The 27,602-nt window shown below is 37.5% G+C and overlaps 2 protein-coding genes across 3 annotated transcripts in view; one reads left to right on the top strand and one right to left on the bottom strand.

Moving 5' to 3' along the window:
* The window catches only part of CCDC146 (coiled-coil domain containing 146), a 92,812-nt gene extending 77,657 nt beyond the window's left edge, over positions 1–15,155 (bottom strand). The window contains exons 1-2 of one of the 2 annotated variants that reach the window (XM_054692504.1): positions 14,944–15,155; positions 3,177–3,346 (exon numbers count right to left, since the gene is read on the bottom strand). In XM_054692504.1, coding sequence (XP_054548479.1) covers positions 3,177–3,335 — 159 coding nt within the window. In that variant the 5' untranslated portion in view covers positions 3,336–3,346; positions 14,944–15,155. Of the gene's footprint in view, positions 1–3,176; positions 3,347–14,738; positions 14,857–14,943 lie in introns of those variants that run through there. The other variant, XM_037511083.2, reaches the window with a different exon arrangement.
* Positions 15,156–15,333: 178 nt separating this feature from the next.
* The window catches only part of FAM185A (family with sequence similarity 185 member A), a 38,595-nt gene continuing 26,326 nt past the window's right edge, over positions 15,334–27,602 (top strand). Inside the window, exons 1-4 of the mRNA XM_037518119.2 lie at positions 15,334–15,751; positions 18,887–18,996; positions 21,900–21,992; positions 25,762–25,900. Coding sequence (XP_037374016.1) covers positions 15,334–15,751; positions 18,887–18,996; positions 21,900–21,992; positions 25,762–25,900 — 760 coding nt within the window. The remainder of the gene's footprint in view (positions 15,752–18,886; positions 18,997–21,899; positions 21,993–25,761; positions 25,901–27,602) is intronic.

A 27,602-nucleotide genomic window follows, 5' to 3' on the forward strand; every position in this document is an offset into this window, starting at 1 on the left:
TGTCCGGCATTAATCCAAACAGTCCATGGATAGAAATCATGTAGCTTAGATCCTAAGCAGTACTCTGAATAGTCTTACCAAAGTATGAATTAAAATAGTGCTTTTAAGTTTAAGTTTATTGTATAATATGATCCAAATGTCAGTGGGTAATTATAAATATTCTATACAAAATATTTTATGATGAAAAGACATTCAATTAATGTCTGTTAATAATCTATTGTACTACTAAGTGACAGGTACAGCCTACAAATATTATGAGAGCATAGAGTTTGGAGAAACCACAGTGAGGTGGCTGCTCAGGCAGTTTCTCAAAGGACATGGGAAATGAGCCAGATTCTAAAAGGTTAGAAACAGAAGCGAGGCCTTGCAAAGTATGGTCCACAAAGGTATTTGATTTAATTTTTTTTGGTTTGAATGTCACAGGCAATATGATTAGGTAGATTTGTGGACAGCTACGACCTTGTATCATGCTCTGTGAATGTGTTATCAGTTTCCTAGGTATCTGAATATGGAAGAGTCCCTACTAAGGGGAGCAACATAATTTGAAGATTATGAGGGTCTAAGTGAGTTCTTAGATTGAAAAAAATAGTTTGGTCTCAAATTACAAAGTACCATGGACACCATGCAGAACATATTCTGCAGTACTATAGATGAGCACATCGTCTCATCTCAGTGTTCTGCAGCTCAGCAGTGCTAGGCCAACTGTGCTATCAGCATTAATAACAATAAATTCTGTAAGCAGCTGAAGGAGGATAGCTAATTTAAAGAAGGTTAAAAGATTTATAAGACGCATAAATCTTAGAGGAATGTTAAAATAATTATAAAATATTGATAGATACTGGTTAGGAACAATCTCAGTTCAGTGGTGTTTGTTATGGAAATAAAATTGTTTGAAGCCATTAGTTCATTCTGCAAGATTTTGTTGGCTTGAGGAAAAGTTTTCATATAGTAAAATGCTGATGTGATTATGGATGTGGTTTTATTTAATAATTTTATACTACTCTAAAGGCTTAGATAAGACAGCTCTTTGATGTCATAATCTAAGGTATCCACTTTGTCAGGGGCTGGCCAGTACCTGATGATTTATAACTCTAACTTGTGTATACATGTAAACTGAGAAATTCTAAACAAATTTAATAAATTGTTATATTGAAGATTAATATGCAGGAGAAGTTGTCCTCAGTTACGCTTTAACTTTATAAAACAAATCTCTCATGCTTATTTGTGGCTTAAAAAACTTGACTATAAATTTAACCTTTGGTAGAAATAAACTCCAGTTTAGACTGATTTTTTATTTGTTAGAATTATTAAGGGTAGTGGTATAAAGTAGAAATTCTATTGCAAGTTTGGATGTATGATGGATTTTAGCAGAAACAGAGAACCCTCGTCATTTAGAACTATTAAGAATAGATATATGAACTCATGCCTTTAAATACTTAAAAATAGATATAGCAATAGCTATAAATTTTTATGGATTAATTTATTCATGTATTTGTTTCCTAGCTTCCTCAGCTGAGAGGGTTTAAAAGCAGTGACAGACCAGAAGCAATGAGCATATCCATTATTAAGATCTTAGTTTTCAAATATCATTCCACTGAAAGGAACTGGGGATTCTTTGAAAAATGACTAATTACAGGGTTGGAGCAAAGAAAATGCAAGATGAAAATGGAACATATTCTTATGCTGGGAAGTAAAAAGTGTACAGAGAATCATACTGACATGTCAAAAGGACAAATGAGGGCCTCCCCGGTGGCGCAGCAGTTGAGCGCGGGTTGTGAAGCTGCCCGCAGCCTCTGCAGCGCCAGTTCAATCCCTGGCCACCGGGGAGGGTCCCACATGGCATGCAGACCTCTCCTGCCACCTGCTGCTCCCCTCAGCAGTGTACTTCGTCAGTCTGCCTGTTCTGCTCTCTGCTCTGGCTCTGGTGGATTCTCTCACCCTCCCGTGCTTCTGACTGTACCCAGTGCTTGTATAAATAAAAAATCTTTAAAAAAAAAAAAAAGGACAAATGAGCCTTCTTATTACACTGGCCAAATGAGCATACACTGGACAAATCTGTGACAACTGAAGCAGCAAAATGAATGACAGTAATGAATTATACCCCTTTGAATAGATTCATATAGATAGATGATAGAGACAAACAGAAATACAAAAGAAAGTTCTTCCTTATAGTAGGAAGCCAACTAATAAATGCAGAAGGAATGACAGAATTAGAAAAACACTGCTTAGCAACAATCAAAATAATGATTTGAATCATTAAGAGTTGTAAGACTAGTAGGTGAAAATTTTAGGAGAAATAGGATGCTAAGTTGTCTCAGAGTATCTCTTCATATGGTACTTATTCATTTTAAACAAAAGAATAACTTTCCATAAGAGAAACCTGGAAGTCACCCCCTTAACCAAATGATCAAACAACATGACTCAACATCATGTTCTTCTGATTTTAGGGAGGTGGGGGAGATTTAGTTTTGAATAAACTCTGATTTTGCCCTAAGACATTTTTAGCTTATTTTTATTATGACTATTTATCAAATTTCTTAGATGTTTTATTCAGTTATACCTACATAAAGTTAATAATTCAGAATCCAGTGTCCACTAAACCATTTCTAAACTACAGCATTCATGAACAGAAAGGCTTAAGAGCTGCATATGTGGTCAGTTATTATTTTAAAAAGAACAACCCACCTCTCCTCATACATGGGCATTTCCTAAATGTTCATCTTGTTTTTTAAAAATTAGACAATGGGAATATGTATCATATTTTCCCTTTTGCTTCTCTGCAGATATTATACTTAATTAGGTAAATATATATTCTTTCTATCATTATATGACAAAAACTTTTATCTTGATATTATGGAAGTAAATGTAGTATATTCAATAATGAAAGAAGTCTTTTAATTTCACTATCAACTAGAAGCACTTAACTGACAGCATATATGCCAATATCTACTGTATTATGCTATAAGACTGCCAGAACCTGCAATAGTGCAGTAGTCAAAGACTACATAAAAGCTCTTGATAGAGAAGGTAAGGACTATCTTATTTTAAAGTGTTTAAAATTGTACATACTGGCTACAGACTATGGTAATAAATTATTTTGATACTAGCTTCATCTGAATTTTTTAAGTAGATGATGATTCAGGTCTTACTATAGTAATATATAAAGAGAACTATACCTCATGCAGACAAATGAAGGCTGGAGTTGTAGATAAATCAACAAGCCGTTCATCTCGGATGTTAACTGTGGGTGCTATGGCATGAATGGGGTCTTCTTTAGCCTTTTCATCTTTGTCTTCTTCCTCTTCTTGTTCTGTGTCTGTGGTACTATCTTCCATGTTTCACAATTCTAAAATGAAATCATTCCATATTCAGCTATATAAGGATGTCTTCTTTTACAATATAAAATCAATACAAGCAAAACTCAATGGGAATAAGCTATTTTCCAAAGAAACTATAGATTGGGAAAGTTATCTATATTCATGTTATTATAAAAGTCTTTGAGGTAAAAATAATTTCTTTTGCTACATCAATAATTCTAATTTTAAAAAGTAAGATATTGTTGCACTAACTGGAAAAAAACATATATATCTAGAATGTGAACTCTATGAGGTCTGAATGGGTAAATAAATATAACCTTCAGCCTAAATTATAACACAAAGTTAATTCAAATTATTTCTGGAAAAATAAAAACCAACCCCGTGTGGTGTCCCATATTGCCTGAGGCCTGCACCTGCACGCCAGGTGAAAGGCTCCACACCTGTGCTGTCTGCTGGGAACACAGCTCAGGCCCACACGGTGTGCACTGCCAGCTGGCCCACCTCCCATGCTCATGTGCATGCTCAATTGTCCTATCAGATCACTTACAAAACGTAAGCTCAAAAATAAAATTATTAAGAATTTCAAGATAGTAACACCAGAGTATTAAAACAAATGCAGGCCCCTTCTGAGAACAGATCCTTGTGTGTCTGCACCAGTCACACAACCTATGAAGCCAGCCTCATGTGCTAGTTGTTAGTTTGCTCAGGTATTCAAGGTGACCCAGAGGAAGTTTCTAAAAGGACCCTGGTTGAGCCTTTATGATCTTTAATCCCACTTTGGTGGCATTTGGGATGGCTGCCCTTGCAAGAAAGAGCTGGGACAGGACCTCCACTGCATAAGGGAATGCCTACCTAATCATCTGCTCTTTTGAGCTCTGAAATAATATATGATTCTGAACCCAACAGAAAAGTATACCTGCACTAGCATACCTCTTAACAGAAAAGGTAACTCCATAAAACTCATGACGTTAAGGTTTGGACCTTCTGTTGAATATGCATTATTGTTATATCCATTTTTTCAGATTAGCTACTCCTTGATGATAGGGATTCCCATTCTTTTAATATGGAAAGCATATTTTATAATATGAATCCAGGAGGTATGGTAATCAATTTAAAGTCAAGTGACCACAGGCATATCATTTATTCATTAAGTCTCTTTCTTCCTCTCAAAAATGCACCACAAGCTACTCAATTCTCAATTTATAAACCGATATAATGTTTCCACTTTTTGGCTATTAAAGCATATCTATTTATTGAAAAATATATTTTAAGTGTTCCTGGAGTCTTTATGACTAAGTTGGCATGAACCTTGAAAACTTAAGTTCAGACAATATTCTCTAAGAACTGCACCTTAAATATGGTACTGTTTACCCAGGCAACAAGATGGATATTATGGTGAATTTGTACAAATTCTTCAGTCTGCTTAAGTTTCCAAATTCTGTTATTCTGAAAATATTCTAAATAGTTTTTTAAAGATTTATTTATTTATGCATACAAGAGCTGGGGTACAGAGGCCAGAGTTGTGGGGGTTGAGAAGATTCACCAGAGACAGAGTGGGGAGCAGAACAGGCAGATTGACTGAAATACATTGCTGAGGGGAGCAGCTGGCAAGACAGGAGAGGTCTGCCGTACCATCAAGGTTAGCTCCCAGGTCGCTGGGGATGGAACTCTGCAGTGCTGCAGTGGCTGCGGATAGCTTCATAGTGCTGCGACGTAATTAACCCCTTGCGACTTAACCCCTTTTAAAGCAAGTGAAACATTTTACATCTAGAAGCAACTGAAAGACACTATAACAGAGTTCTGACAGATAATATGAAAACTCAACCTTTAGGGGTCTCCCTGGTGGCGCAGCGGTTGAGCGCTGGGTTGCGAAGCGCCGGTTCGATCCCCGGCTGCTCCCCGGCCACCAGAGGAGGGTCCCACATGGCGCACAGACCTCTCCTGCCGCTGCTCCCCTCAGCAGTGTACTTTGGTCCTTCTGCCTGCTCTGCTCCCCGTTCTGGCTCTGGTGAATTCTCTCACCCTCCCGGGCTTCTGACTGTACCCAGTGCTTGTATAAACAAAGAAACAAATAAATCTTAAAAAAAAAAAAAAAAAAAAACTCAACCTTTAGGAAAGGAGAATGAGTGATAACACACAATGGAGGTAAATGCGAAATTCTCATGTGATTAAAACCTAAAGCTGTAATTAATCTAAGTAATAGGAAGAAAAAGGGCTTAAGTTGATACCAGAGTTTAAAAGATAAAACAAATATTCACAGATTAGTTAACATAGAATTGCAAAACTTGTTGTATTAATATTATCACACTGCAGACAGTATGAGTTGACATATGTAAATAAAACAGTGAAATAAAATACATTCTCAGGCTTCCATGACATAAACAAGAGAATATTTATACATCTCAAATTCCTCATGTAGGAAGCACTACATAACTTTCAAGTATTGCAATTCTAGAAAAGTATATCCCCATAATACCTAACTCAAAAAGCAAATATTTATTGCGTTGCTTTGTGGAAACCAAGAGTTTACAAAGATGCAGGTGATTTACAATCTAAAGAGGAAGCAAGGTGGAGAAATAACTAGCTTTGCATAGCAAGTTCTGCAAATAAGCAACCCTATTGGAAGGTTAGATGATAAGGCCTGAGCTATGATGTAGGAGTCTGCAGAAGACACTTTATAAGGGAGAGGACATGAACTGAGCTTTGATAGAAAAACAAATGGCTAGTAAAGGAAGAAGGAAGATAAAATATTTAGTCCTAGTATAGAAGAACATTATTCACCCTTCATCTTGGGGTTAAAAGAAAACCAAAATAGGAAGCTTTACAAAGAAAAGTTAAGCAATAAACATTGCAGAGTATGCCTTGTTTTGTAACTCACACCACTACTTCCTCTTCCCTAAAGCTAAAGAGGTGACGATAATTTTGTTTTGATTTTGGACTCTTAAGGAAATTTTTCTTGACAGTTAAAAGGAGCATGTACAAAAAATAAATCCCCATGTAACAGAGAATGGGGCAGGATACACAAATAATGTGACTTTCTGTAGGTAAAACTGCAATGCTTCCTTCAAGAAGGATATAGTTGGAAACCACAATTTTGCTATTACTTGTCACTAAACAAGCACAATTTTGCTCACTTTAGAATAGCAGAGCATATCTAGGATTTAAAGTAAATTTTTACAGCTTATTAGGCAGTTTAATCTTAAATTATTGTATGTGCAACTAACAAGGAACATGATAATTGCCCATAATCATGTAAGACTCTGTTACTGGATAAGCTGCCAGCCTGGAGAGGAAGATGCCGGGAGAACTCTAGACTTACTGCCAACTCATCTCACTACCCTTTTCCCTCCCTCTGCTCACAGCAACCTCACCCCAAACACAGACCCAAGGAAGAAACCCTCTCTCTCTTCAAAGTTTCTTATATCCCGCACTTCCTACCATCTTCTCAGAAATCTACCCAGCCAAAGGAACACTAAAGCACTCATTTCCGAGTGGGTCTGACATATAGGGTATCGGTGAGGAGTGCCATCCATGTGGAAGAACTGTAATAGAGGGCCTCCCTGGTGGTACAAGGGCCAGGGGGCTACCCACATGCGCAGCAGATCTCTTCTGACTCTCCCACTGCTCCCCTCAGCAGTATATTTTAGTTCAGCCTGCCTGTTCTGTTCCCCACTCTGTCTCTGGTGAATCCTTCCAACCCCCGCACCTCTGTCCTGTATACCAGTTCTTGTATGCATAAATAAATAAATCTTAAAAAAAAGAACTAATAGAAAGAGACATGATTAAAACAGACATATCCTCCTGGCAGCTCTCACCCACTGGCAGGAGCTCCTGCCCAGTAACAATGATGAGTCACCTGTGTACTTAATCATAACATTTATGTAGCATTTCACAATTTAAACAAAGCTTTCCCTCATATTATTTTACTTGATCCTTATAGCAGCCATGTCCTATTAGCATTATTATCTCTGTTTTATAAATAAGGAAATTGAAGTTTAGAGAATATAAATGGTATGCCCAAGATCAAACCCATGTTTAGTTTCAAACCCATGTTCACAAGCTCCAAATTCCCTATCCTTTCCCATTATACCATACAGTGGTTTTGCCATGGCCTTAGCAAAGCCCTTGCCCCTTGGCCTTATGTAACAGAAAGCAGGATCAAGGATACAGGCAGGTTGCTGGAATTCAACTTCTGTCACTGTAAAAGTGTAAGGCTGAGTAGGCCTTTCAGCAAAGAGTAGGCCAACATTTAAATCAATTAAAAACAAATTAATTCTTGCAGAGCAGCGATCATCAGGCAATCCAAGATGTGATTAGACTTGGTTGTACAAAACAATGGGCTATAGAACTGTTGCTATAGTTACAAACGAAATGAAAGCCTTTACATATACAATGTGTGGCAAGAAGCTCTGATCTTATATCTGCAGTAATTTGCAGTCATTCTGCAAGTCTAGTCAGGCTTCAGAAATTCAAACAGTGCCTGAGAGGCCCTATCAGTTCCCTTAATAGTTTCCAAATAATTCAGCAGAAAGCAGCAGAGACTGGGTTGCAAATACTGTGGGAGGTTTGGAATGCCCAAGGTTTTCTGAAGCCAACAGTCTTCCAGAATATCTATAAAGTAGAGATTCCACAGGGCTGTGTGCAATCTAGAAACCTCATGCTGTAAGCCATTCCTCACTCACACTATGAAAATGTACATGTTTTCCAAATTTCAGTGTTGCTTTTTCTTGTATATTTAAAATGAATGCCAGAAAACAGATTCACAACATTACAGTAATAGTCTGTATAACCTGGCTAATTAGTTCATAGCCTTGCAAAGCTAGTCAGTAGGAAGTAGGAGTCTTGATAAATCTGTTTATTTTGCAAATAACTTCATGATATATTGGCTATCACTGCTTTCCATCTGCAACAGTCTATTTCTCACCCTTTTCCTCCTCCTGTTAGTTCATCTAAGATTGGGATTAGAGGCTTTAATCTGCCAGGATGAAAGCATGGGGAAACGGAAATTACTACTACTATGTTCATCAATGTAGTCTTGAATCCTATATGACTTTGAGTAAGATATTCAGTCTCTAAGTGACTGTTTTCTTAACTGCAAGATGATTTGAGTTGTTGTAAAGTTTAAATGGGACAATGTATGTGCAGCCTCAGCCCAGAGTTGAGCAGAGAGTCCTCTATAAATGTTAGCTCCCTCCCACCACTGCTCATTTCTTTTGCTTTCATGGATGGCATGCCTTAAATTGTTTTGTTGGGGAAAAAGTAAACAGAGGTCAGCCTGAGGAGGGACCAAATATTTAAGGAATCTATAGGCCAGAAAAGATAATCTGTGTCTTCTTCAGCATGAATGTTTCCCAATGCACTCCTGAAGATTTTGTGTGAGTCCTGGTAAACCTAATCTCCAAATCCTACTATGAAATATTTAAATCTAGGACAAGAAAGAATATATAGCATACTAGATACTGGAGAGGAAGAAAGGGAACACATAATTTTTTAAAAGTCTTAAAAAAATATGTGTCAACTCTGAATCAGGGCAGAGCCAGCTTGAGACCATTAGTAGGTAAAGTTTTCTCTTCTGTGTCTAGAAATTTCATAGCTTCTTCTTTAAATTGCATAAGTGTTTCCTATTCTCAGGCTTCCCCTGGAGGTAGGCAGATTTCCATTTTAGTCTTCCTCCCCCAGGGAAGCATCCCTTACTCAATTTCCTTCCTTCAGCTAAAGGCAAAGGCTCTTACATTAACTATGGGGTTGCAAGAATGTCTACCAAGCCAATTTCCCTATCTTTACATTGAAAGAGGAAAATTTAAAGCAAATATAAACAAGCCAACCTCTCTCTGAGCTCTACAAGGAGAGCTGGTGGAAAAACAAGTTGGCATGGACCCATGAAGCACCCTGTCCATGCAGGACAGGTTCAGAAAATGAGATAGTGGGATTGGACATTCAAGAACATCAAAGGGATAATGTGACTCTTTCCGAGGTGGCACTTAGAGAAAGTACAAGGTTCCAGAATCATCACCAATTCTATGTCTTCAAGAGATGAAGCAGAGAGGACTCAAGTCAAAGAAGGCCCAAGAGAATATAGACAGCAACCACTGCCCAAACGACTATCCTGAACCATAATGTTGAACAAGTGTCTTAAGACTGGAAAGAGAGGAAAAGGGAAATATGAAGTTAGCTTTATGATGTATAGTTTGTGTGCAAACCTCAAAATTTTATGTGAACAACTTGATGAGTTTTTACAAATATTGATAGTTGTATAATAACTGCAACAAACATTCTCATCACTCTAAAATGTTTGCCTTGCACACCTTTACAATCAGTGCTCTCTTCTATCCTCATTTCCTCTAGCTCAGGCATCAATAGTTTCATCTTTTCTAGAATTTTATGTAAATAGAATCATCGGTGTTTCAAGGTCTTACCATTTAGTGTAAGGTTTTTTGGGTTCATCTAAATTGCTTTGAGTATCAGCATTTCATTCTTTTTACTGCTGAGTGCTATTCCATTGCACAAAATTTTTTTACTACTGAATAGCATTTGATTATATCCATATAATAAAGAGTGTTTTCCATTCACATTTGAGGGATATCTGGGTTGTTTCACGTTTCTTAACAACTGTGAATACAGTCTTTATCTAGTAATCTGGGATTGGTATCTGTTGATTGTCTTTTCCTTTGAGAACTGGTCAGATTTTCCTAATTCTGGTATGTTGACTAATTTTGATAGTATGCTGGACATTTTGACTATCATGCTATGAAATTCTGGGTCTGGCTAAAATCTTCTAGAGATATTGATTTTGTTGTTGCTTTTTAAAGCACTCTAGCTGGTTAGGTTTAGATCATAAGCTCTGTCATGCCTTCTGGGGGTAGTTGTTTCAATGCTTAGTTTTCAAAGTCTTTTCTATGCTATCTGAAGCTATCTATGACATGCAATGCAATACACAGGGCTTGTTCCAGTTCTTTGATGGTGTTTTATTGGTGTGCATATTTCAAAGCCTTTAGTATGCTTCTTTGTGAATATTCTGTGTACACAGCTTGGTGCTGACTCTGGTATTTGTGTAGTTTCAAATATAGATTGGTAGATTTAACATTTTTTTTTTATAGAGGCATGTTTTATTTATTTGTTTGTTTGTTTATACATGCACTGGGTACAGTCAGAAGTGCGGGAGGGTGAGAGAATTCACCAGAGCCAGAGCGGGGAGCAGAGCAGGCAGAAGGACCTAAGTCCACTGCTGAGGGGAGCAGCGGGCGGCAGGAGAGGTCTGTGCGCCATGTGGGATCCTCCTCCCGTGGCCGGGGAGCAGCCGGGGATCGAACCGGCGACGCAGAGGCTGCGGGCAGCTTCGCAACCCAGCGCTCAACCGCTGCGCCACTGGGGAGGCCCTAGATTTAACATTATTAAATGCTTTACCTAAAGCAAATCACAGATTCATTGCAATCCCTATTTAAATTCCACTAGCATTTTTCACAGAAATAGAACAAACAATAAAATATGCATGGTAGCACAAAAGACCTTGACTAGTCAAAGAAATCCTAAAAATAAAAGAACAAAAGTGGAGGTATGATGACCCCTAATTTCAAACTATGCTACAAGTCTACAGTAATCAAAACAGTAGGATACTGGACACACAAATCAATGGAACTGAAATAGACCTGCACAGATAGGACAACTAATTTACAACAAAGGAGGAAATAGTGTACAATGGAGAAGTGAAAGTCTCTTCAATAAATGAATGGTGCTGGGAAATGGAACAACTACATACAAAAGAATGAAACTTGATCACTATCTTATACACAGACAAAAATTAATTCAAAATGGATTAAAAACCTGAATATAAGACCTGAAACCATAAATTACATAGAAGAAAATATAGGCAGTAAGCTCTTTGAATTGGTCTTGGAGATGTCTTCGTGGATTTGACAAGGGAAATGACTACAAAAATCAACAATGGGACCAAATCAAATTAAAAGCTTTTGCACAGTGAAAGAAACCACCATCAAAAGGAAAAAACAACATAATGAATGTGAGAAAAGGGTTGGTGGTTAGATGCAATGGGGTAAGGGGTCAATTATATGATAATAGGTGGAAATTAGACTTTAGGTAGTGACCATAGTAATGTTATAAGCCAGTTATGTCAATAAAAAGAGAGAGAAAAGAATTCTGTTTTGGGGAGGAGGATGGAGGTATTTATTGGTTAGACTTTTGCTAACTCAAGTGAATATGTTAAAATTTAAGGATAACAACCAGAAGAAAATAGACTTTCAACTTACTATAAAGAAAAAGGTGAACAAATAAAATCATTTATACAACAATGCATGAATGGAAAGAGGAGTTTAAAAAAGTAAGGTTAATAGAAAACACAAAATAAGATGGAACAAGGATAAGTATAAATGTAAAAATAATTACAAAAGTTATAAACAAATTAAATTTACCCATTGATACAGATTCTCAAAATGGATAAAAAATATCCAGCTTCGGGCCTCCCCTGGTGAGGCAGCAGTTGAGCGCTGGGTTGTGAGGCTGCCCGCAGCCTCTGCAGCGCCAGTTCAATCCCCGGCCACCGGTGAGGGTCCCACACAAAAAAAAAAATTTTTAAAAAATTTTAAAAAATCCAGCTTCTTTTTGTTTTAAGAGATAATCCCCTAGTGTAATAATACAGAAGGTTTAAAGTAAAAGGATGGACATATGATTATTATTAGACAAAATTATGCATGAAGACAGTCATACCAGAGATAGAGGGTCATTATTTAATGACAACAAAAGAAAATTTATCAGGGCAATATTAATCCTGAACCTATACATAAATAACTCCATACTATCAAAATAGATTACATATAAATGGAATATTTACTCAAGATTTTATCAATGCTATGTGATTGTTCAAAACACCATTACAACCTTAAAGAAATGGAACAAATCATTGGCACATAGAAAAACTCAAGTCTAAAGCTTGCAAAATTTCTCTATTATAAATAAACTGGTTGCAATAAATACTGTCTTAGACACACACACACATATTGCTTCAGTGTACAAAGTGATCACATCCCTCCACCTTGAGATTCTTTCTGGATATTTGTGACCTAGGCAACATCTCAAGGTGTTTATTGTGGGAAAAATTGACAACATTAAATAACAAAAGTTCTCCCTGTCCATCATCTGCATGTAAACAGTTAATATTCAGATTTCAAATGTGAACAGTTAACATACATATTTAACTTACTCAGTTTCTATTAGTTGTCAGTTTAGATTATTGGATTTATTAAGATTTCATAAGAGGAATGGACGTCACCAGATGTATTTGTTTTAAAAATTTATAATTAAAAGAGTGTTAGCAAACTCCAAAGGCAGAATACCTCTTAAACTGAGCTTATGTCACATTTTTTTCTGAAAACTCTCTCATGCCCTCTGCTGTCCATTTGTTGAATATATAATCATTAAAGTAAAATATTAATTGGCATTTACATTCAGATGGTAAGAAATTCTCCATCTATTTAAATATTCGAGTCAGTCTGAGCAAACTATATATGCTAAGAAATGCATTAAATTTTATTATAAATGTAATGTATGTTCATTATTGAAAATACACAAAAAATGAAGAAATAATTCATTATCTCTGTTTAAAAATAACCATTTTGATTAAATTGTGTATTTCTTTCTGTAATTGTTTCAATACAACATATTTTAAAATTTGATTTTGTTAAAATCACTAACGCTATTACTGAATTGGAATCACAGTATGGCTACCATTTGGTATTGTACTCTTTTCATTTATTAGTGCATTATAGAAGGTTTCCCATATCACTTAGGGTAACACTTTTCTACTTTTGCATATTTAAGTTGTTTCAATTCTTTTTTAAAAATTTATTTATTTATACAAGCACTGGGTACAGTCAGAAGCACGGGAGGGTGAGAGGATTCGCCAGAGCGGGGAACAGAACAGGCAGACTGACGAAATACACTGCTGAGGGGAGCAGCAGGCGGCAGGAGAGGTCTGCGCGCCATGTGGGACCCTAGCCCCGAGGCCGGGGATCCAACGGCGCTGCAGAGGCTGCGGGCAGTTTCGCAACCCAGCGCTCAACCGCTGCGCCACTGGGGAGGCCCCTAAGTTGTTTCAATTCTTTATTAGAATAAGTAACCTGGTAAAACAAAATTCCTTTAACATAAGTTTTTTTAGAAATGCCTAATTTTATGTGTAGATTAAATTCCAGAAATTTTCAGGTTATGGGTGTACATATTTTTAAGATGCTTTATCCTTATTGTTAAACCGAACTCTGTAAAATTTTACACTTTCCATTCATTTGATGAATAATTTTTTTTCTTCAAAGGTATCAGGAGGATAGAAGTACCTCGTGACAGAATGATACGAGGATCACACCTTCTAGCATTTAACCTTAATCTTTCTGAATTTCTTTCCCCATGTATGATGTGAGGATAATAATTGTCTTGCTAAACACAAAATGATTTGTGAAGATAAAGTGAGATAATGCATATGAACATTGTTGCAAGCTATGTCATTCAGATGTAAGGTGGAATTTATATTAGTGATTTATGAGACAGATAAGATGTATGATCCATCAAAAATTTTAAGGTATCAATAACTTTTTAATATCTTATATTAAACCTAATATCAATAATTTTCTTCATTTTCAAACATGGTTAGAAAAAAATATTTTAGTCAATTTTCAAAGAACTTACAGAATAGGAGGTAGGAGCACCAAAACAGAGAGAGAAGCAGGAGAGGAAAAATTAATTTTTCCTGTATTTTTAAATTGCCCATAAAATAATAAAAGGTAGAAGAGTTCTTTAAGAGTCAATTAATACAATCTTTGTTCATCTGAAAGCTAAAAAAACAAAACAGATCCAGGTGACAGACAAACCAGTAGCAGCACTAGGAAAATAATCAGTTCCATGCTCTTTCCATTGCATTAAGTGGACTCTGTCTCTTTTAAAATATCTTTTGTCCCTAAAACTGAGCCTCACTGTAGAAAAGAGATCAATGCTGCTATCAACACAAGTTCTGATCTCTCAGATTTTTCTTGTCAACTTAGAGTCAATGCTACCGCTAAAACAAAAATACAGTACTTTACATTGCTATTTTGTAGACTCTTGGATCTTTACAAAAATCCTGCTAAACAAGGAAAGTATTATCGTTGTCATTTTAACAGCGAATAATGAAAACCCAGAGACGCCCGATGATGTCCAACCTAAGATCACTTCGAGTGAGTAAAGAGGCAGGGTCTCTAAACACTATTCTCTAACTCAGAGGGAGTTCCCTCAAAAATCACCGATCCGGCTCCTTGTTCTCTTGTCAAGGCAATTCTCCATTCGCAGACCTTGCACTGATTTAGAGAAGGGTGGATCTAACTACCTACTAAGGGAACTCCTAGTTTGCATCTAATTCTCAACTTTAAAAGCTCAGTTTCTTACCTCTTCCCTTGGTCCTGATTCTTGTTTAAGCTCCTATTTTTCTGTGTGGGTTTTGGCCTCCTGCGGCTTACTCCAAAGCTCCACCCTTTCCAAAAGAAGTCGCGTCCTCGGTATCCAAGGAAACCACACGGCCTTACCTACCTTGCCCGTTCCGCGCTTTCCATTGGCCAATTGGAGTCCCGTGTAGATTTTTTTTTTTACTTACCCTCCAATGGCTAATGTGCTTGAGCAGAGCGTGTACCTTCCAAGCCCAGTCTAACACTTGCTGTTACGTTTTACCCTGCGCATTGCCTCCTGGGATATGTAGTTTCTAACTGGCCCAGATTCCTTCGCTCTGTGGCCCTTTAGAACTACCTATCCCGTCGGCCACCGCGAAGAAGACTACGTAGGCGTGGAGTCCGCGTCAGGGTAGATAACTCCGAGCTTTGACTTTTCCGTATGCCGCTGAATTTTAAATTGCTGGAGTGAAAGAGCAATTTTGCTTTTGCGTCAGCAAACACTCGCAAACGTCTCCCTTTTGGCCTGAGCGGGCGCAGTGACCAAATAGACTGGCCTGTGGCTGAGGTGGTCTGAGGGAGCGCCAAAGGGGCGCGCCATGTTTGCCCCCAGCCGCGGCCGGGCGCTCTGCTACCTGCGGCGGGGCGGGTTCCGAGGAGGGGCGCGCGAGGTCGCCAGGTCCCGCTCTGGTGGGGGCGAGCGCCAGCAGGGGTCTGCGCCGCAGGTCCCTCCGCCCGGCCCTGCGCGCCGGACTCTGAAGGAGTGGTCGCTGCTGGTGAGCCCGTTCGGTCAGCTGCGGACGCGGCTTCCGTGTCACCTGGCCCTGCGGCCCTTGGATCCCCTCACCTACCCGGACGGCGACCGCGTGTTGGTCGCGGTGAGCGGCGTGGAGGGCGGGGCGCCGGACCTGGCCGGCCTGCAGGTGAGGTATGATGAGGCGCTGAAGGAGGTGACCATCCTGTCTGACACCATCGACCCGCGAGTGTCCGTGGAGGTGAACGCGCCCTTGAAGTTTGGCAAGTGAAGTTAATACGGATTTGGGGTCCGGGGTACATCCTGCAAGCTTGAAAATTAGGCCGCCTCTCACTGTTCATTGGTCTCCGGATCTGACTTTCTAATCTAATTTTCTCCTTTGGAAGCTGCTACTTTTGTTTTGCTTTGAGTTTCCCTGTGGTAGTTAAGAATTAGGTTCTCAGTTACTAAACTTTCATTAATGGAATGCAAACATGTTAGGAATAATCGAGGTTAGGTAACATTTGTGGCGTCTCCTATGTTATCCTTGGACACTTTGTTTCCATTTCTGTCATTGAACGTGGTCAATAGGAGAGTGGTTTATTTTTCAGGCTTGATTTTTCCTGAAAATTCATTGGCATGTCAGTTCATTCACATTTTCCCTTGCTTGCAGGCATGGAGGCCTGTCCCCATACAGCCCTGTCTGTGAGATTTTCCACGTCTAAGCTGGACCGGGTGTTTGTTTTAAACGGATAGGACTCGTTTCGTTCTAGCTTAAGGAAATTCTTTATGAGTGGCAGATTTTGAAGAAAAACACAAAGATTTATTGGGAAAGCAATTGATAATACCTGCAAGATGTGTTTCCTAGTTGTGGGTTCTTTGTTATTTCCCAAATGGCAACCTACTGTGTGCACACTTTTCTAGAAAAATCTCCCCAGACTTTCCTCCTTGTTGGGACTGAAGGATGATAATGATGATAATCATCATAGCAGTTAACAATAATAATCTTTCCTAATCCTTACAGTTGTACTATAAATTTTTTTTAAAGATTTATTTATTTATTTATACAAGCACTGGGTACAGTCAGAAGAGCAGGAGGGTGAGAGAATTCACCAGAGCCAGAGGGGGGGAGCAGAGCAGGCAGAAGGACAGAAGTACACTGCTGAGGGGAGCAGCGGGCGGCAGGAGAGGTCTGCGCACCATGTGGGACCCGCCTCCGGTGGCCTGGGAGCAGCCGGGGATCGAACCGGCGCTGCAGAGGCTGCGGGCAGCTTCGCGACCCAGCGCTCAACTGCTGCGCCACCGGGGAGGCCCTGTACTATAAATTACTGTTACTGTCACCATTTCAGATAAGGAAATTGAGATACAGCAAGTTTTATAAAATAACTATTGCTGGTGAAAAACAGGAAAAAATCCGTATCTTCGTGATACATACACTGGTGGGGGTAGATCAGGAAATACGCCTATTCTCACTCAGAAAGTACTGGAGATGGGATCTGAACTAATTGGAGTCTACTCAATGATGCCTTTATTGCTTTCCAGCCTCTTTTAATTAGTCTAGATGAGTAAGACATTCATCTAAAATGTGGGAAGGGAAATTTGCTGCTATATTGTGGTAGTATAAAATAAACTGAGTGTTGAACTAAAGAAGCAAAATTTAATTGCAACAGAGATAGAAATGAAACTATCTGTGCTGGTGATCCCGCACCTCTTTATTTGTTTATTCCTTTATTTAGAGCCAGAGTCCCATTTCCAATATGCTTTTTCCATGTGTTTATTTCATGGGCCCTTCAAATCATAGGAATTTAATTTTCTTCATACTCCTGTGCCAGTTTGTCTTACCCGTTTCAGTGAATGGGTGATAGTGGCATTACTGCTACTCAGCATCTAATGTTAACTTCTTACTAATTGAGGGTAACATGCATTCACTTACTCCATATCTATGAACACTGATTTAGATCAAACCTTATGTTGTAACATTAAGTAGGTAAAAATCTTGCAGTTACATTTGCATCCATGTAAGTATGGGGCAAATTTTTTTTTAAATATAGTTTGGGTTAATCCCATGCAACGTGTTGCTGTTATTTTAAACCTTTATAGAGACTGCCATCTACACAAATGTAGAAATTTCATGCCATAACTATTGAAACTGGGGCATTAGATACCAGTAGTTTGTGTTTTGAGTAACTGGAGGGCAAATGGAAGTGATCAGGTATTTTCTGCCTGCCTGCCATTAGCATCAGTGATCGACCCCTGTGGTCTTACACGTGAGCCTGATGGCGGCACCTGCAGTACAGTGTGGGCATGTGTAAGTGGGCACACCTGAGCCAAGAGGCTTGAGTATATAAGGGCGGCATAGCCAGTAACAGAGCTCCGCTGCAGAGGATGCATGGGGAAGAGGGCGGTGCAGCTGAGACCAGCTAAGAGACCAGGAGAGAAAGCCAGAGAGCCCAGAAAGAGTGAAGACTTCTTCCAGCCCCCCTGCCTGCCATCACCTGGTTGCCTCGCTACAAGTAGTGTAGAAAGATCATTAAAAGCCTGAAAAGGGGCTCTAGGACTCCTCCTTTGCACTTCCGCCCGGATCATAGAAAACCTGCTTTGTGCCTTACTGGCACTATAGTAACATACTTTTTATTTTTCTAATCTGGTCAGTACTTACTAGGGAAATCATTAATATTTATTTGAATTAAGTATTAAATATCAATTACAAAATTTTTAGAGACACCCAATATAATACCTTAAAAAGTTAAGAATTGCATCCGTGTCTCCTTTTCTAAACTGTCTTCAGATACCACCATTATTTGTGCGATCTTGTGCTTTCAATACTATGCAGTACTAGATTTTTCAAAATTGCTCCCTTTTTTCCATCAGATACCTTTTGAGGTAAATGTGTGGTAATATCTTCAATTGTTAGATATGACAGGGTAGAAATAAGATTTAAAAAACCAGTCATCATTGCATCTGCAGTATGCTTTTAATTTGAGGGAAGTTTGTAAACAGATATTTATAATGAACATAAGAGAGAATAGGTTAATTGCCTTATCCAGTTTATCACATGACTTACTAATTTGCTGTCTTATTTTAATTTGTATGTTTCTTTTCTAGGTGAGGTAGAGGTTTCTTTGATCTTCCCCAGAGGTGCTAATAAAAACTGGAGTCTTTTGCCTCCTTGATGCCTGTGTTTCTCTTTAGATGATATACAGCAGCAGAAATAATGCTTTCTTTCTAGAAACTGAGAAAAGGCCATTAACATTTGCTCCTGCTGCCTTGATAGGAGACCCTTCCCTTTGTACTGACAACTATGAGCTTTCCGGGGATCAATAATATGGATATAACTGAAGAGCTGGATTTCTGTGGGATACTAAAATGCTTGGGAGCCCACTAACCATAGTGCTTATTCTTTCTTTTTTCGTTTCTAGATTTGAATATCAAGTCATCAGGGTCTGGCTGTGTAAAAATCCAAAATATTGAGTGTGATAATTGCAAAATTGAAACTGAGCAGGGTACCAGCATCTTACAGAGTATTAAGGTATATACATTTTTCTAATTTTGTTTCAATAGTTTTAAATTTTTTAAATGTTAATTTTTTTTTAAAGATTTATGTATTTATCCATACAAGAACTGGGATATAGGCCAGAGGTGCGGGGGGTGAGAGAATTCACCAGAGACAGAGTGGGGAACAGAACAGGCAGAATGACTGAAACACACTGCTGAGGGGAGCAGTGGGTGAGACCGGAGAGGTCTTCTGTGCCATGTGGGTAGCTCCCTGGCTGACTAGGGATCAAACTCATGCTGCAGAGGCTGCGGATAGCTTCACAGTGCTGTGCTTTAACCCCTTGCGCCACTAGGGAGGCCCAAATTTTAAATTTTTAAACTATGAAATATAATATTAAACCAACACTGTTCTACTTTCAGATATTGAGTGTCATTCATTTTAGTATATGCCATTCTCACAGGGGTGAGATGATATCATTGTGATTTTCAATTGTGTGTCCCTTACAAATGATGTTGAACATTTTATATACCTGTAGACCATTGGAATTTCTTCTTTGGAGAAGTGTCTCTTTAGAGTGTTCAATTGGGTTTTTTTTTTTAATTGTTAATTGTGTGAACACTATATATTTTAGAAATTAACCTTTTGTCAAATGTGTTATATACAGCTATTTTTCCCAGTGAGTATATTGCCTTTTTATTTTTGTGATAGTTTCTTTTGAAGTCCAAAAGCTTTTTAGTTTGATATACTCCCACTAGTTTATTTTTTATTTTGTTTTTCTTGCCCAAATACGTTTCTGCAGTTGATGTCCAGTAGTATTATTACCTATATTTTCTAATAAGTATTTTATGTTTTCAGTTTTATACCCAAGTCCTTAATCCATTTTGAATTAATTTTTAGTATGGAATTAAGGATTTAGTTATCTTCCCTTTTTGTTGATCTGGTAAATGACACTGATTTGCATGTGTTGAACTAACCCTTACATCTTTGGAATAAAACCTTGATCTCGGTGAATGATTCTCTTAATATATTGCTGGATTTGATTTGCTAAGATTTTTAAAAACTTTTTTAAATTTTAACTGGGGTTACAATTGGTCTTCCATATGTGTTCATGTTCCACACTCCACCAAACCACATGTTCCATTTACCCCCTCTGTCTGCCTCCTCCCTATCCCTTCTAGTAACCATTAAATTAAATTCTTTAAGTCCAAGATTTATTCCTTCTTTATTTGCCTGTGTCCGCTAAGGTTTTTGTTGAGGATTTTTATATCTATATTCATTGGAGATAAAGGCATATAGTTTTCTTTTTTTGTATGTGCTATCTTTGTTTGGTTTTGGGATCAGGGTAATGTTGGCTTCATAAAACGTAGTAGGGAACTTTCTATCTCAATCTACTTGAAGAGTTTGGGTAGAAAGGTATTATGTCGTCTTTGAAGATCTGGTAGAATTCATTAGAGAAGCTACCTGGTCCTGGGCTTTTGTTCTTAGGGAAACTTAATTACACTTTCAATTTCTGCATTTGTGATTAGTCTTTGTAAGCTGTTTTGCCCTGGTTCAATCTTGGAAGGTTGTATGATTCTAAAAATTAGTCCATTTCCTTGTGATTGTCCAGTTTGTTTGCATATGATATGCATAGTATGTACAATTCTTTGCATTTCTGCAGCATCTGTTATAATTTCACTTTTCTAATTCTTGTTAGTTGTTTTTTTTTCTTCTTAGTGAACTTAGCTAGGCATTTGTCAATTTTGTTTATCCTTTCAAAAAACCAGCTCTTGATTTCACTGATCTTTTGAACTCTTAGTTTTCTGTCTCATTTATTTTTGCTCTAATTACTGTTATTTTCTTCCTTCTACTAATTTTTTCTTACATCACTTCTTTATCTAGTTCCTTCAATTGAAAAATTAGGTTGTTTATTTGAGATTTTTCTTGTTTTTTTTTTTTTTTGATGTGGGTCCATACTGCTATGTATTTCCTTCATAAAGCATTTGTTAGGATATGGTAGTTTATTTCTCCTCTCCAGATACTCTTTAATTTCTTCTTGATTAGTTCATTGACCGAGGAATTTTTCAAAAGCTTTTTGTTTAGTCTTCACATGTTTTGGTTTCTTTCACACTTCTTTTTGTGCTTAATTTCTAGTCTTATACTATGTGACCGTGGAAGATGCTTTATGTAATTTCTTTGTTTTTTTTTAAAGATTTATTTATTTATTTATACAAGCACTGGGTACAGTCAGAAGCGTGGAAGGGTGAGAGAATTCACCAGAGCGGGGAGCAGAGCAGGCAGAAGGACCAAAGTACACTGCTGAGGGGAGCAGCGGGCGGCAGGAGAGGTCTGCGCGCCATGCGGGACCCTCCTCTGGTGGCTGGGGAGCAGCCGGGGATCAAACCGGCGCTGCAGAGGCTGCGGGCAGCCTTGCAACCCAGCACTCAACCGCTGCGCCACCAGGGAGGCCAGCTTTATGTAATTTCTATTTTCATATAAATTTTGAGATGTTTTGTGTTTCAGCACGTGATCTAATCTTGAACATTGTATCTGGTGCAGAGAAAATGCTAAGCAAGTGATAAAGTATGTAACTAGTAATGATGAATATTAATGATGAACAGTAATAGTGATTATTGTTGTCATCCTCATCGTTGTTTACTTAGCTTGTCACAGAGATCTTCAGTTTCTAAGCTCTCTTTGAGAAGCTACTGCAACACCTGAGTATCTCTTCTTTTTTTCCATTTAAGTCCATATGGGTTATTTAATTCCTATAATAGTAGCGGGCATTCTTTTCTAGTTGATATTATTCCAAACAGTGCATTTTAATTTAATCCCTGGTTCCTTTACTACTATTTTCTTTTATTATTTAAAAAGAAATGTATAAAAATGTCAGATATTTGTTTTTTAGTGTAAGTTAAAGTTTTTCTTTTTCACTGTGTGTATTTTTTGTCTTTCAGAGTCAAAAAGTACATGTTCAAACAAAAGGAGGTGAAGTGATCTGTCTGGGAACCGTTTATGGAAATATAGATATTCATGCATCAGATAAAAGTGTAAGGTTGAAACATTCTTTTATTGAAATAACATTGCTTTATGTAGGTTTCTGGTGTACATCATTAAGCATCAGCATGTATATGTACTACATTAAATTCTCCACGAAAAGCTCAGTTGTCTCATTCACTGTAAAACTGACCTTTTGCTCAGTTTACCCAATCTTATAGTCTAAAAGGTTATATTTATTTTAGTTCATCCATTTGTTGGTTTCTCAATATACCACATCTGAGTGAAAATAACTTACTTCACTAAGCATTCAATTCTCTAGGTCCATTCATATTGTTGCAAATTGCGGGATTTCTTCTTATATAGTATAGTGTTCTTCTTATACAGAGTAGTGTTCCATGGTGTGTATTTACCGCATCTTCATGATCCAGTGTTATGTCCATGGGAACTTAGGTAGTTTTTCAACTGTTGGCTGTTACATATAATGCTGCAATAAGCACAAGGGTGCATATATCTTTTCAAATTAGTGGAACTTAATTTTTTTTTTAGTAATTGCAATTTTGCATCAAGTTAGTTCACAGTTTGGTTCTACAAACTGGCTTAACATTTCCTTTTTAATGCATTTTATCTTATTAGTACGTTCAGATTTGAAATTGAGGTGATTAAATATTAATGGCTTAAATTTTAGTTTGTAATATTTTACTTTTCACAGTTTCTTATTTGGAATCACTAATAATTTTAAATAATATTTGATTCTAGTTCTGGAGAGATTTTTATTTTTATGATTATGGATTAAAATCAGTCATTAAGTAATACTGCTAGTATTGGAATTAAATTTTTAGTCGTTAGGTGTATTTGAGTATTTTGCCAAGCCCTGTTTGTTTTGTCTTTAGACAGTTGAGGAATGAATTTCAAAACTTTCTTCAGTATTTTCCACAAGATGGCACCATTACATAGCATTAATGTTTTCCAAGCGCTTTTCCAAGAAATATTGGTTGTTATAAGTCCATAACTTGGATTTTTTTAATCAACATTTTGTGATTTAGCATAGCAATAAGAGTAAATGTATGATTTCTTTCTTAGTTTAGACTACAAAGCCACAGTGCTTCCTTGAAAATTGGTTGTTGTATGTAATAATGACTTAAAATAACTATATTTTGAGAAAAATTTTTCTTCTGTTGAAAAGAAAATAAAAACAGTATTTGTCAGGTATTGCTTTTTGGTTGGTTCTGCTTTTTGTTCTTTATTTAAATAGCTACTTCTACTACCCAACAAACTATATAGTTTAATCCAAAGGGGCTGTTTTTGACTGTTTGTTCTATTAGTATCAATTACTATAAATCAGAGCCTCAGTATTTTGCTGTAAATTGTGGTAGCCTAACTTTAATTGTTCTGGTTAGTATCTGATATAGTGCATTATTGTGGCCTTCAGTAATTCTTTTCGAATGACGGGTGAAAATAACATCTATATTGTTATGGTGGGGAAGGGGTTCTACTTTCATTTGCTTCAGTAGGGCAAAGGAGAATATTTTTCTTGCTTCCTAGAGAGTAAAATATTTTGTGTTTATTAAACAATGTAAATCCTTGACATTTCCCAGATACTAATAAGAAGTCTCCCAATGACTATATTTGGTTTGGAGGGGACTCTAATCAAAAGTGCCTCTTTGCCAATTCAATTAACTTTCAAATATTCTTTCAATGTTTATCTTTTTGGAATTCCCCAAAACAGCTTCACTATCTATAAAAAACTAGAATATTTCTACTTGTTGTCTGCTTCATGGAAATACTTGAAGAATATGAAACTATACATGAGCAACTTTTCATGAAGAAACTTTGTAGTTCAAAGATACTTTTTCCAGAATTTTGTATCTTTACTATATTGCTTGGGAATAAAAAACATTTGTATTCCCACATATGTGAATTTAGTAAAATATCTTTTTGTATGACAGACTTATTGAAACTAGATTTAAATTATTAATTCCTATGAATCCACAATTAGTTTAAAAGAAACTGTGATGGAAAAGAAGTAAGGGTCTTAATTATTTACTTGGAAGTCCATCATAAAAGAAAGTTATATATGCAAATCCAATTGCAAAGTAAAATGTCTTCACATTGGAACCTCTACTTTTCTTTCTCTCTTTATACTCTTATTTCTAATATTTTAGTATTCTTGGAACTCTGTTCTTATTAAATAACATTCTGACTTTTAACATTTTTTGAAGGACATTTGAAGTAGATAACATTGATACCTATATGTTGAGAACACAGATATTCTTTCTTTTAAACACCGCAGTGTTGTCAATACTTGATTTTGACCCTGAGCAAAACTGTGGCAAACCTTGCTGGGGATCAGTGTTTAGATCAACAGTTATGTTTAGGCTCACAAATCATTTGTTTAAATTACTATAAAGGCAGTTGGACTCCTTAACCAGATATTGTCACTTTACATGGTGCTCAACATTTGAGACATAAATACATATTAAATTCTGTTAACTGGAGTTTAGGGATAAATATAAACTTCCTTCCATTTTGTTAAATGGAAAGCCACTGATTTATTAGATGTAAAATGGGAAACCCTCTAGAAATAGACTGTTGAAGAGTAAAGGAAAAAAATCATGTGACAGTACATTAACATCAGATAAAGCTAAAATTCAAAACTCGATGATTTATTTTTATTTTTTTAAAGATTTATTTTTATTTATTTATTTATACAAGTACTGGGTACAGTCAGAAGCGTGGGAGGGTGAGAGAATTCACCAAAGCCAGAGCAGGGAGCAGAGCAGGCAGGAGGGCCGAGGTACACTGCTGAGGGGAGCAGCGGGCGGCAGGAGAGGTCTGTGCGTCATGCGGGACCCTCCTCCAGTGGCCAGGGAGCATCTGGGAATCGAACCGGTGTCGCAGAGGCTGTGGGTAGCCTCGCAACCCAGCACTCAACCGCTGCGCCACTGGGGAGGCCCTCGTTGATGATTTAAACAGCAGTAACAGCAAAGCAAATTTGAAACACAGGGGAGCCTCCTTAGTCTGATAAAAGGGATCTAAAGCCAAACATCATACTCAATGATGAAACATTTCCCTTTGAGAACGGGCCGAAGATAAGGATGCTTGCAGTCCCAGCCTATTGTGCACTGTTGAATTGGAATACCTGAGTCAGACGGTAAGGGAAGAAAGAACAGGGAAATAAAGACTTAATATAAGGATTAGAAGGGAAGAAATTAAACTGTTAGACAACATAATTATGCATGTAGAAAGATATCTTCTCTAATACCAGAAAATACAAAAATGGGGAAAAATTTAGCAAAAGAGGTTTACATAGAAAATGTGAGACATGGGCCTCCCTGTGGCGCAGGTGGTTGTACGCAGTGCTGTGAAGCTGTCTGCAGCCTCTGCACTGCAGGTTCCATCCCTGCCGGCCACGGAGAGACCCACATGGCGCTGCAGACCTCTCCTTCCTTGCCGGCTGCTCCCCTCAGCAGTCCTTTCTGTCCATCTGCCTGTTCTATTCCCCACTCTGTCTCTGGTGATTTCTCTCACCCTCCTGCACATCTGGCCTATACCCCGGTTCTTGTATGCATGAATAAATCTTAAAAAAAAAAAAAAGAAAAGAAAAGAAAATGTGAGACATAAAGAGAAATTAAAGGTGATCTAATTGGGAGTACTGTTTTCGGAGTATTGTACATTCCACTAACGCTACACTGTTGCACATAATCTTGTGTGTGTACTAGGTAGTAACTTTTTATGTAGTTACTAATTCTGTAGGTACGATTTTGGCTTTTTACCAGTCTTTGTTTTATAATGAACTGATATGAGTCTTTCTCTTACTAGACTGTGACGGCAGATAAACTGCAGGGAAGTTCTGTTAATATATTTACTGAAGATGGTTTGCTGAAAGCCAGGTATCTTTATACAGAATCATCACTTCTGTCTTCTGCTGCTGGGGATATTTCATTAGGAAGTGTTCATGGTAAGATGACAAGGGGCTAACACTTCACAGAGTTTCCATATAACATATATATTAAGAGGTGACCCTGTTTCTTTGTGGTTGAAGAGGGATATGTCACCAGGAAGCTGCTACTCTCCAAAATTAGTTGCAGACTAATTTGACTCATAGAATCAGTAGATTTCATTTTGGCAGCATATTGCATATTCTGCTTTATGCATGAAGCTGAAGTAATAATTCTGATTTTTAATGTAGTTCTTACAAAAGCAGCAAGAAGATAAGTGCAGGAGATATTCAGAGGAAGTACACCGCAGCAGTGTTAAAAAATAACAATGGGTTCTGAATGATAGCTTTTGTTATGATGGGAAAGCTAAGGATGAGATAAATTAATGAACGTGTATGAAATCTGATTCTAGAAACTCAGTGATACCAATTTTGGTTCAAGTACTTAAATACACATTTGTAATTGTACCTGGTCTTCCCAGCACCCTGCCATTTTCAGTTTTCTTTATCATTTTCAGTTTTCTTTGATCTTCTTGTAACTTCTAAAACATGTCTCTACAAACAAGTAACATTACTTTGTTAAAAAATGCTTCTTAAATTTCCACACAGGGAATGATTTAAGTTCAGGTATGTTTTTTTGAAATATATACAGATAAAATTAAGAATCGCTTATCCTGGCAAGAAGTATAATATATTCATGTCTACTAAGTACCTTTTTGAATCATTTTCCAGGAAGGTTAGATTCAAATTTTTTCCACATATAGGCCACTCATTGCTACAGTAAAGCTGAATTTTGGCAAAATCGCCAATTTTTATTAATGAGCGTGAATTTTTAAATGTTATTAAAAAGCATGCTTAGGTGGTAGCCATGCTGTGTAGCAGATTGACAAGTAGTCTTATGTTTAAAGGAATCTTTAAAAGTTAGTACTTACATATTTGAAATAATTCTTGAGTTTTAATAGTTAAACCTCATCATCCATCCTTAAGATACTATTTGAGCCCAACATAGCTTGAGTACAAGTGGAGTTGTATCTTGGTAAAGCAAATAGTTTTTTACTCATTTGTTTATTTTTTTTAAGATTTTTTTTTTTAATTTATGCATACGAGAATGGGGGTGTAGGCCAGAGGTGTGGGGGCTGAGAAGATTCATCAGAGACAGAGTGAACAGCAGAACAGGCAGATCTACTGAAATATACTGCTGAGGGGAGCAGTGGGTGAGACAGGATGGTCTGCTGTGTCATGTGGGTTAGCTCCCTGGCTAGAGATTGAACTCATGCATCAATGGCTGGTGACAGCTTGATAATGCTGAGACTTTAACCCCTTGTTTGTTTATTTTTTTACTCAGGTGTGCCTTGAATGGTTCTGGGTATTTGTAACTTTTCATATTTTAACAATGAATTTTATTTAAGCACTGCATTTCTAACTATTAATTGCAATTAAATGTACTATATTTAATTTATTAAATAGCTTTTAGTGGAAAACAATTCTTTTTTTTTTTTTTTTAAACATTTATTTATTTATTTATACAAGCACTGGGTACAGTCAGAAGCGTGGGAGGGGGAGAGAATTCACCAGAGCCAGAGCGGGGAGCAGAGCAGGCAGAAGGACCGAAGTACACTGCTGAGGGGAGCAGCGGGCGGCAGGAGAGGTCTGCACGCCATGTGGGACCCTCCTCCAGTGGCCGGGGAGCAGCCGGGGATCGAACCGGCGCTGCAGAGGCTGC

The sequence above is a fragment of the Talpa occidentalis genome, unplaced genomic scaffold, assembly GCF_014898055.3.
Source record: "Talpa occidentalis isolate TD23 unplaced genomic scaffold, MPIMG_talOcc4v2.1, whole genome shotgun sequence".
NCBI classification, from domain to species: Eukaryota; Metazoa; Chordata; class Mammalia; order Eulipotyphla; family Talpidae; genus Talpa; species Talpa occidentalis.